General features: G+C 36.6%; 1 protein-coding gene across 17 annotated transcripts in view; it reads right to left on the bottom strand.

Annotated features, from left to right (window-relative positions):
- The window catches only part of LOC147492360 (uncharacterized), a 29,306-nt gene that overhangs the window by 15,346 nt on the left and 2,825 nt on the right, over positions 1-11,135 (bottom strand). For 3 of the 17 annotated variants that reach the window (XR_015198114.1, XR_015198121.1, XR_015198115.1), the window contains exons 2-9: positions 9,368-9,790; positions 8,190-8,243; positions 3,100-3,788; positions 2,855-2,956; positions 2,465-2,746; positions 1,135-2,369; positions 863-1,006; positions 593-701 (exon numbers count right to left, since the gene is read on the bottom strand). Coding sequence is in view for 5 of the 17 variants with exons in the window: in XM_086565093.1 (XP_086421219.1) it covers positions 4,456-4,638; positions 4,719-4,824; positions 4,904-5,200; positions 5,290-5,333 (630 nt within the window). In the remaining 12 variants the exon portion in view is untranslated. Of the gene's footprint in view, positions 1-360; positions 514-592; positions 702-862; positions 1,007-1,134; positions 2,370-2,464; positions 2,747-2,854; positions 2,957-3,099; positions 3,789-3,918; positions 4,639-4,718; positions 4,825-4,903; positions 5,201-5,289; positions 5,348-8,189; positions 8,244-9,367; positions 9,791-11,135 lie in introns of those variants that run through there. The other 14 variants (XM_086565093.1, XM_086565094.1, XM_086565095.1 and 11 more) reach the window with 12 other exon arrangements.

Below are 11,135 nucleotides of genomic sequence, written 5' to 3'. Positions count from 1 at the left end.
TGGGTGGCGTGGTAAACAAATGACTAGCTAAACCAGTGAACCACATGCTTTCGAAAATCCCCGGGCCTTTGGTTCGATGGATGTAAAGCAATAAGCTAAAATTAAAATCTACTTGGATTAAATAAGGCTAAATTTATTGGAGATCTTTGTGCATTCATCCACAAGCTTCACGCCTTTTCCCATATCGGCCAGATGGATAACTTTGGCAATATGCGGGTCCTTCCCATCAACCGTAGACCATAACCCTTTGTGCCCCATATCCGCTTTCTCGAAGCATAACGACTTTGCTTTCGACATCTATAAAGAAATCACCATTTAGAATATTACCCCAAATGTAATTCCAACTCTTTCACTATGTTTATACCTCAATTGGATGTTGATGATCTCATTGCCGCCTTTGATCTATGACGGATGTCCAACTCTTACCATGAACCGGAAAGAAGCGGGAACTACTTAAAAGCGGGCGGGATCAGACCATGTGAAGCTTGTGGGGAGCTAGTGCTGGAGGAGTGACTGAGACAGCAATTCCCAAGCAAGATGAACTTCCTAATTTTGGAGAATGCAATAGCCAGATCTCTATAAGAAAACATACCAGGACTGATAGAGGTTCAGATGTTGCAATCGCATCACTGCCATCTGCTTCATATATATCTCAAACACCACGACTATCACAGATATACACAATGACTCCTTTCTTTAACCTGAATTTGTAAAACAAAAATGGAAAAGTACAAGAAAATGAAAATGACTATGAAAAAAAAACTATGGTTCTAAGACACTGTCTGTTAAAGTTCATGTATACATACACAACACATGCATGGAAGCTAAGATTTGTTTCTAAGGAATATATCATTAAGCTTACCAGATATTTGCAATGCCAGCCCTACTTGCAGGGGTTCCAAGAGTATAAGATATAACAACAAGCCCTGTTGATGATTCATCAATTACTGTGGGATAACCAATGGGCAACCCTACACCAGTAAGAGCACCTTGAGTACCAGACTGCCTTCAAAGAAAATAACAGATACTTTAGGAATAAGCTGTAAACAATTGATGGGGATTTCATAACCAAAGTCATAGATAATCCAAGCACCGCCTAGCGAGAATCTTGGATAGATAAGAAAGTAAATGTACCCGCAAACTCTTAAACTTTTCTCGCTCAAGAAAGCGAAAGTGAAAGGATCATCTAGTGTGGCAAGCATCTTCCTTATTGTTGTATCGGCGGAACACCATTATAGGATGATTACATAACCAAAATATCAAACACAGATTAGGAAGTAACACGTACAATAAAGGAAGTTGTAAATAAGCTATAAGAACAAGATATTAAGCTTGTACATGTTTCTTCTCGCGTGTTCATTGGTTCATTGCGCAGTGTAGTCTCGCGATACCGAAACCAGAAGGAGGGTATGTACTAGTTATGTACTATTTTCATATACTAGAAAAACCAAAATAATAATAAAAAGAAAAATAGATAGAAGGATAGTATGTACCAGTATGTTGCGTATAATAACAAGTAGCAACAATGGAGTTCCAACATTATGAACCTCGCATGCATCAAACAATTACACAATCATTAGTGGCAAATAAAAGTAAAAACTTCAAATTAAAATAGCTAATGGAAAGAAGAAGGGAAAAAAAACTAACCAGGGGCTTACACATCCCCCGGCTGACTACTAATTGCTACAAGCATCTCGTCATCTCTATCCATGTTGCCATCTGCACCAGAAACTTAATACACGAAAGGCCTTGATTTCTTTCCAACAAGGCAAGTCAAGACATAAAACTAATAAAAAGAATTGACATCTATGTACAATTAAGATTCTAAGTCATGATAACACTAACAATTCCAAGTCCTGGCAACCACAACCACATCAAAGTTTAACGCTATATTTGTTTCTTAAGTTTCCAAACTAAAGCACAAAACCAAAAGTAGAGCAATCCAAAAAAGATCTAAAACCTACAAACATCAATCATACTTCAATCGCCCATCAAGCCAAGCTATATACCCTCCTTCAACCCACGCGTTCAAAGTTGCATTACCATCTTGTGGACCGTCATAAACAGCAGCATCGGGAACCAATACTTTATCAATATACACTCTTCTCTCTCCACCAACCAGAATTTTGCCATGACAAATTGTTGCACCAATATCAACGGACCCTTAGCAAATCGCACCAAACTTATCTAGTAATGTGACTATAGGTTGTTCAAGCGACCCAAAAGTAGGGTCAAGTTCTCGAGGAGTTCTTTGGAGAATGGCGTTGAGCAGAATTTGAACCAAGTTCAGTTCTAGGTGTAGTCACACCCATATGTGCTTCGGCATTGGCTGTCACATTATTATTGCATAGTTGTTGTTGAATGAGAACCTGCGATGGAGTAGATGATGCAAGGATATTTTTTATGTGTGGATCAAGTATTAACAACTCTAACCATTACCACTAATTGCAAAGAAAAAATTGACCTTGAGCATTGGTTTGACCTCAGACATGTCTCCATCGACCTTTGATTTAAATGAAGCCATGTCGGCCTCGACCTTTGCAACTTATGTAGTGGCCATTTGGTTGATTAAATCATTTGCCACAGCAACATGTTTTAGCTGCTTTCTATTAATATTAGAACCAACTCCACGGACATGGTTCTTCTTTTCCTTGCCAAGTACTTCAGTCAACGCATCAAAGTCGATGTCTTCAGTGTCAGTCTCTCCACTCGCTAGTCTTCTTTTCTGAACTGCTTTCACTTGATCCTGCAATATATTTTTTTTAAAAAAAATCAAATCAAATATCTAAAAATATATCCGATAGCAATCAAAAACTACAATTAGTTAATAGAAAGAAACAAAATTTCTACTCACATATTTTTCCCGAGCACTTGACAAAACTGAACCATCACGGCATTCACGGCCCTTGCACCAGTCATCTACCCGAGTCCTTTTTGCTTGAGGGTTTTGTTCTTGCTACAAGCAAATAATCAATGCTTAGTAATAGTGCTAAAAGAAAGACAACTAAAAGAAAATATATTAGTCAGCTAGCATAGTTAATTGTTTTGCACATTTTATATATGATCAAACGACATTTTTATTTCAAAAGTGATACGTACCAGCTCCTTATGTATTTGGGAGAAGGTTTTCCTCCCATTAGTAGTACCAATATCATTCATTGCCCTATTGTTTGCATTTTTTGCATTTCTATCCTTTACTTTAGGTTGAAGCTCATAGTCAACAAAATCAACCCAAAGAGTTGGATTAACACCAAGTGGGTAGTTTGCCTTAGCTGCTTCAATGCTTTCAGAGTTTGCCAAGAACTTTGACCGATACGTCGCTTTCACAGTCCTAAGTTTTTTAGGATAATTCGTCTCAACCCATGGACAAGCAGCAAAATTGGATACATTAAATTCATATTCCTTCTATCATGAGTAAAGTGATTGATAAGAAAAAATATAGTGAGATATAGATGAAAGAAAGGTAGAGTTTACCAAAAACAATACAAAAAAAAATACTGTCAAGGCTTTTCAAATAGCATCCTTAAAGCTATCTTTCACTAGTCGCCAATCTTTAGTGTTGATCAGAATATGAAGCCTCACTTCATTCCCTATTGCAGTCTTGAAGTTGCTAGCATTTGGTCCAACAATTTGGCCATTAGACCACACCTCAACAAGCAACTTCCCAGAGGGACCTCTTAATTGTGCCATTTTGGATGACCGAGAACTACATTCACCTGTGGGAGAAGATGCATCTCATGCGCTGCAGTGTGCATTTGTATTACCTGACTCCATTATTCAAAAACAACCTAACAATTCCCAACAATTGGAAACATATTATCAAGGATTTCATAATGCTTCAAATATGACATTTAACAAACAATTATTTAAGATCTTTAAAATGTAGAATAGATAAAGTAAAAAGAAAATAAGAAAAAGTAAATGAAGAGCACTATCAAATTAACCAGGATATCAAAAAATTAGCAACCAAATCTAGTACATAATCATCAAAAGAGAAAACTAGTATTTTGAACATGTTTTCAAAATTACAACTACACACACTACAATCATTGACGTGGTTCTAACAATGATCTCAAATTAGGTTGTTGTGCAAGAGTAAATTGAAAGTCTTCTGGTACTTCTAGCTGGTCCACTTGACTAGTCATTCGCCTTGGTGAATGTATGACCACCCACCAATCAGGATTTTTCAGATCTCTCGAATAGAACACTTGATGGGCTTCTTTGGTGCAAATGGCCGGCTCATCTAACATTTTGTCAGAGCTCTTGCCGATTAAAATTTACCATCAATAAGTTAGAGTCTGGGCATAGCTTACAGCCATTGGTCTTATCTTCCACCCTAACCCAGTCACAATAAAACACCACTTCCTTGAAATTTGTGTAATCCACCTCTAGTATTTGTTTGATGACCCCATACCACATAGCAGATGCATCGATAGGATTTTTATCTTTCCTACTTTATGTGAATGTAGTAATTGCACTCATGCAAACACCACTGTCTTGCGTAAGAACGGTCTCATCGTGAGACTTAGTAGAAAATAAATAACCATTAATGTGATACTTTCGAAAAGTTTTAGCTTTGAACAATGGCCCTCTAGCAAAGAACCACAATTCAGATGAAGTGTCATCATTCTCCAGCAACTACACAAAGAAAACATAACACAATTCAAAAAGTGTAAATAATATAAAAATCGTATCTTCCTATCCCCATTAAGTAATACCTTATTATATAACCAGTCGATAAAATATGTTTGTATCTCTACTTCTGTCTTCGCTATCCTTTTCCTACTGCCTTGGGAACTAGATTGCAAAGACTCGCGATACTCACTACAATTTAACCAAAAAAGTTAGTATATATCTGTCAATTTATTATGGAGAAATAGACATACATGTGAAGAACTAACACCTGTAATGATCGTCAAGTCCATCGACTTCCAACCGAAAAAGTAGCCATCTACGGATTTGTACAAATTTCTCCGACGACAAAATCACATCTTTACCTTCAAGCACAGGACCTTCATCAATATATTCATCATTTTCATCTAGAAACACTTCACCAGTAGTGCTTTTGTGATTTTTGCGCCGTGGATTTGGAATGTACTCCATTGCATACTTAACAGACTCAGAGACAAGATACGACTCTGTAATCGATCCTTCAACAAATCGTTTGTTACTAGGTATATCTTTGCACTCCTTCATCGACCTATTTAAGCGATAAACCCATAAATGCATTTATTAATTTTATTTAAAACCGAGACAAAAATAATGGAGATTGAAAGAAGCATAATTTACCTCTCAAACGGATACATCCAACGATCTCTAGCTGGGCCACACATCAATGCCTCGTCAGCTAGATGCACAACAAGGTAAATGCTAATATCAAAAAATGATGGTGGAAAGTGCTTTTCCAACACACACAATGCCTCTGCAACCATGTATTTTGCATCTTGGATTTCTTTTTGAATTGCAACTTTCAAACATAATATGTTAAAAAATAAGCTTATCTGGTGAAGAGCTCTCCGCAAATCAGGATGAGATAGAAAAGCATGTTGAAGTAGCACGGGAAAAAGATATTACATAATCACATGATAATCATGTGATTTCATTCTGAAAACAAACAAGGTGGATCAAGACCGATGTTATGTTTCAGATTAGATGAAAAACGATGGGAGCTTCAAATTTTTAAAGTTTTAAGAAAATTCATCTTCTCGCTTTATCTAGAATGAACGGTCTTTGTAGGTTTAACTTGTTTCCCACTTGCGTGGTCGGTTTGCATCCACGATTTCGGTGTATGCCAAGTCCCCTCATATCCTCTCGTGCCGGTCAAGATCCTTTGATTTGTCTTTCTTACTAAGGATCGCGGTCGGTATGTGCTCTGTAACATTCTTTTCAAGATTGTGCATCACATCAATAACATGGCCGAACTTTATGATGAATCCAAGAAACAAGGAAAAACAATATGGACTTTCTGTACCATGCCAATGTAACTTCATTACCCTCATTGTCGTTAACCACATTTTGACCACCTCTCTCCACTTTTTACCAGGTTTATACTTCACATAACTCAATGTTTGCAAAAGTGCATCACCATTTAATCGTTGTGGAGGAGTTCTACGCTCCTCTTTCTTGCTACCCACTAGTCCAAGTACTTATCGCTCCTGAACGGATGATTACCTTTAAGGAATATACGGTAATCAAGGTATACATTCTTCCTGCTATACTTCAAATATATGGAAGAAGTGTTGTCACCACAAATAGGACAAGCTTTGTAACCATGTGTTACGCAGCCCGCTAAGTTTCCATATGTGGGCAAATCATGGATCCCCCACATTAGTATAGCTTTCAAAGTGAAGTCTTCTTTTTTGTTCATGTCATAAGCTGGCACTCTTTCCCACAACTCTTTCAACTCGTCATACAAAGGTTCAAGAAAAGCATCAATGTCTCCTTTTGGTGCCTTCGGACCCGGTATAAGAAAAGACAACATCTAAAACTCTAATTTCATGCACATGGAAGGGGGGAGATTGTAAGGCACAGTGATGACATGCCAACAGCTATAACTAGTAGACTGAATGCCACGCGGATTAAACCGATCGGTTGCAATTGCAAGCCAAACATTGCGCTGCTCATTAGCAAAGTCTGGCCACTTTTCTTTACAAATTTTCCACTGGCCCGAATCAATTAGATGACACATATAAGCCACGGAAGTCTCTGCTCGTGCATGCCATGTCATCTCATGTGCTATCCACGGTATACTATACAACCGCTTAAGTCTTGGAATTAAAGGAAAATATCTCAGTACTTTGTTAGGCTCCTTAGAATTCTTCTTCCCTTTACCCCCCTCCTTAACTTTATATCTTGGAGCTTGGCACTTAGGACATTCTGTCAAATCTTTCTCTGTCTTCCAATATAAGATACAGTTGATCTCGCACGCATGAATGCACGTAGCCTTCATCCCTAAGTCTTTCAACATCTCCTTCATTCTTTGGATACTTCTCGGGAGTGTGTTATCTTTAGGCAACCATCGCCTCAACAAGGATAAAATCTTGTCATACGGGTTCGGACCAACCAAATTGCTTCTTTACATTGTGAAGTTCTACAAGTGCGAGAGAGTTGTCGGGACCCTCACATCGCGAGGATACAATTTTTCAGTTGCCTTTTTCTTATATTCATAATACCTCTTTCCTAAGTCTGCTTCAGGAACATAAGGCTCATCAAACTCCGGTCCCAGACTGCCATCACCCACAACTCTTTCATGCAATCCAAAAGAAGAGTCAACAAAGTTTCCCATCCCAATCCCAACCTCCCCAATAGTTTCTTCCTCGGTGCCTTCCATCTCAATAGCAACATCACCAATGGTTTTTTCTCCAATATTTGCAACCACTGGAGGATGAACAGCAATGTTAGATAAGTCCTCACCATGTAAAGTCCATACATAATAGGACTTCTCTATACCGTTTGAGACTAAATGGTGCTCAACATCTTTATAACTCAACCAATACCTATTTCGACACTTCTTGCATGGGCAAGGACACTTCTTCCCACCCAACTTCCACTTTGCAAATTTAAGAAAAACCTCGACTCCCATAGAATGGATCAGGCGCCTCTTTCCTTTTCACTCATCCATTCTTTGTTTATTGGTTCAGACATTCTATACTATATTTAGACACCAAGGGAAATAATGATCAGTATAAATAACAGACAACTAGCTATCCAAGCACAACCAAAAAGCAAGAAACAAATAGCATCATAAGATTCAAATGCAGGTAACATTGTTTTCAATCCATAAAGGGGCAAGCGGTTAGAACACTAAATTTTGCAGGTGTATAGCTCGTCACTTAATGCAACATATAATTTTCCACCATATCTACAACTCAAAACTAACAAATACTATGAATATATGTCATGCACCCATATTTTTTCAGAATGAAAGAGCCACTAGGAAATTGTATTTGTGAGTACAGATGCTGCTTTAGCACTACCTATTGATTTGATTTATTCTAGTGCAAGGCAACTAATGAAATTAAATATGCACCAACCTAAAAGAAAAGGTATAGCCTAGTTATATTCTTATGTCCTCAACAACTAATTATCGCATTTCAAGTAGTATGTAATCCAGGAGCTATGTACATAACCAACAAAGAAGCAAACTTTTATAACCACATCTATTAAACCAATAAAGATTAATATTTTACCTCAAAATTAGACTTAGCTGCAACAAGTGAAACTTTTGAGAAAATCAGTCAACCCTTCAAAAAAGAAACATATCAAGTATGAGAAAAAACATCTACACAATGGATAAGTGTCATACACTAACATTTTCAGAAAATTCTATCTTACAGTTGTTTTTCTAAGCTAACTGCCTAGTATGCACTACTCCCACTTACAAATCACAGACAACAACAAGTTAAGGATGCTATGAATAGATAAACATACAATCAATCAGTATTTTCCAGTGAATTCTCAATCAAATCGTGCATTCTAAGATATTTAGAACTGCTTAACTGAAATGAAAACCCTTCATACCTTTAACAAAGTAACTATAGCTTTCATACCAAACAATGTTTATCTATAACATTTGACACATATTATTGATTAAACATAAAGCAGTAAAAGATGAATAATTATGCAAAAACACGAATATGACAATCATTTCAAATCAGGTAAAGGTCATCCAGTCTTCAAATCATTTCCGTTTGAACTACAACGCGAAAAAGCATTCAAAGACATTATCGAAACGGAAATCCTAGCAAAGCAATACTAATTAATGTATGAACATAAATCACCAAAAGCACAAACAACCATCACCCATTTATACACACCCAAAATCCAGGAAAAGGAACCAACTTTTTTTACTCAAAAACAAGATTACCTTTCTTTTAGGAACAGCCATGAGCTCCATAGACCCAATATTATTACCAAACTCAAAACTGGGCATTTCCAATTTTTTATCATTCTCAGGGAATAAAAATACATTCCCATGACTCATCATTGAAGTACCCAATGGTGCACAAATAGCAGTAGCCACATGATTCCATCTTCTAGACATGCACAAGTTGTTCACTAATATGCCCATCTTATTTTTCAGTCTAATAAATGTCATCTTTTGCAACGAGATTGACCAAACTTTACAAAGCATTGCAACAAACAAATATCATGCATCAGATAGGTGTCAGAACGTTTTTATTTTTAAAAACCGATGGTTGTTCTTTTTAGCTATCTGGTGAAAACCATTGCCACCCCAAACTGATGACAACCATTAATTTCTAATAAATCGATGGTTGTTTAGACACATAAATTCACCAAACTTAAGAAGAAAACTATCGCATTTCTTAAAAGTCCTAATACAAGTAAAAAAAAAAAAAAAACATACCTGAAAACCCAGAGTAGTTGTTGAACTGCTGTGGAGTTGAAATGGGTAATGGAGATTGTTTCTGAGTTTGGTGCGAGGTTAATAAAAATGGCTTTTGAACGATATTGTCTCTGAGAGTGGAGAGGCGAAATAGTTGGACTTTACTTTCTTCTGACTTTTGGCTTTTAGGCTTTTGTTTTATTTTCTTTTTTCTCGATTTTTTTCTTTTTTTATCGGTAAAGCATATTAAAAGTTGGGTCAAAAAAATAAATTGGGATATATACTAACAAAAAAATTAAGAAGTAACGGATATATCCATAAGGAAATTGGTAACATATATATCCGTTAGAAATGAAAAAAATGGTATGTTAGGAATTGACCATTCTGGTGTAGTGGAACTCCGTTTTGGGTGGTGACCTGTCAAAACGATCAGCGCGACAAGCTCTACACAATGGTATATAGGTTCTATCAATTTACTGGACTGAAAATTAAAATAGGTCCGAACCAAGACAAAGTAAAAATTCAATTATCATTCATCATGATGTCATTAAATGGAAGCTTATATAATCACCCATTTTCTCCACTTAATACATGCACAAACCACTCCTAATTATTTATCTTGTAATGGGAGTTACTATTCACCCACTTTCTCTACTTAGATTAAATAAATTCCATTATAAAAGTAGATTAATTTATAACCTTTGGATTGAAAATGTAATATGTAATCTTGGCCACCCATTTCACTCTTTTGAAACTATAAATAGGAGGGGTGGTGCTCTAAATAAACTTGTCAATTTACTTGTGATTTGTGGTCTTGTAGCCCTTCACTCTCTTCTTCTTCTTCTTCTCAATCTCTAGTTCTTTTTCAGTATCTCTTGTGAGTAGTTCATAGGTCCTAGGATCATGAGCTAAAACCATCCTCTATGGAGGGTTGATGATGCTCATGTGAAGAGAAGCTCCATTAATGGAGTCTTTCATTACTTTAATTTTTCACAAGCTTGTTATCAACATCAACTCCAAAATAGTTTATGTTAATAACAAGCTAGGACTTGTTAGGGTATTCTAGAGATAGAGTACCATAATAAGTCCTCATGCTAGTAGGTTGTCTTAGAGATAAGATAAATCCACTAGAGATCAAACTTGGTATTATTCTTGGGTTTGTCTATGAACCCAATAATGATTATAGTTCTTGTAATGAATTGATTAAAAATGGTAGTTATCCTTGCATGAGTGGAGTTAATCCTCCACATATAACTTTCCACATCTTTTTCTCTCTCTCTATCTTCTCTAAGCAAATTTAGAATTAAGTTGTTGATTGTAATTTGAAAGTGAATTTAAAGTAAGTGTAGTGTAAAACTTCCAACAAAATCCTTTTCGCTCATAAAGGTTTCTTGTGATTAATTGAGTGAAGTTGTGAACCAAGAGTGCTTAAATGTTAGGCATGGGACGAAACCTTGCTCAAGCTACTCAAACAATGATTTGAGAGCAAGGTACTTGATATAAATCAGCTAAAAAGTGATTATCAACATCCATCATCCATCATCATCCATAATCTTACATACCATTCTCAACCATAAAAACAACGTGTCAACTACCACAAAGGAACATTTGCATAGTTTCCCTACCCCATTACCAAACGAGCTCTAGAAACCATCATCATCTAACTTCCCAGTGGAAGTTAGGCTTAGTCGAATGTCAGAGACATGTCTTACATCCTTGAGTGTCAAGGTGTAACCGGCATTAGTTTCTACATGAACATCACCAATGCCTGTAATCGATCTTCGAAACT

The sequence above is a fragment of the Coptis chinensis genome, chromosome 6, assembly GCF_015680905.1.
Source record: "Coptis chinensis isolate HL-2020 chromosome 6, ASM1568090v1, whole genome shotgun sequence".
NCBI lineage: Eukaryota > Viridiplantae > Streptophyta > Magnoliopsida > Ranunculales > Ranunculaceae > Coptis > Coptis chinensis.
The sequence above is the reverse complement of the archived record's forward strand: the minus strand, read 5'-3'. Positions and strand labels throughout refer to the sequence as shown.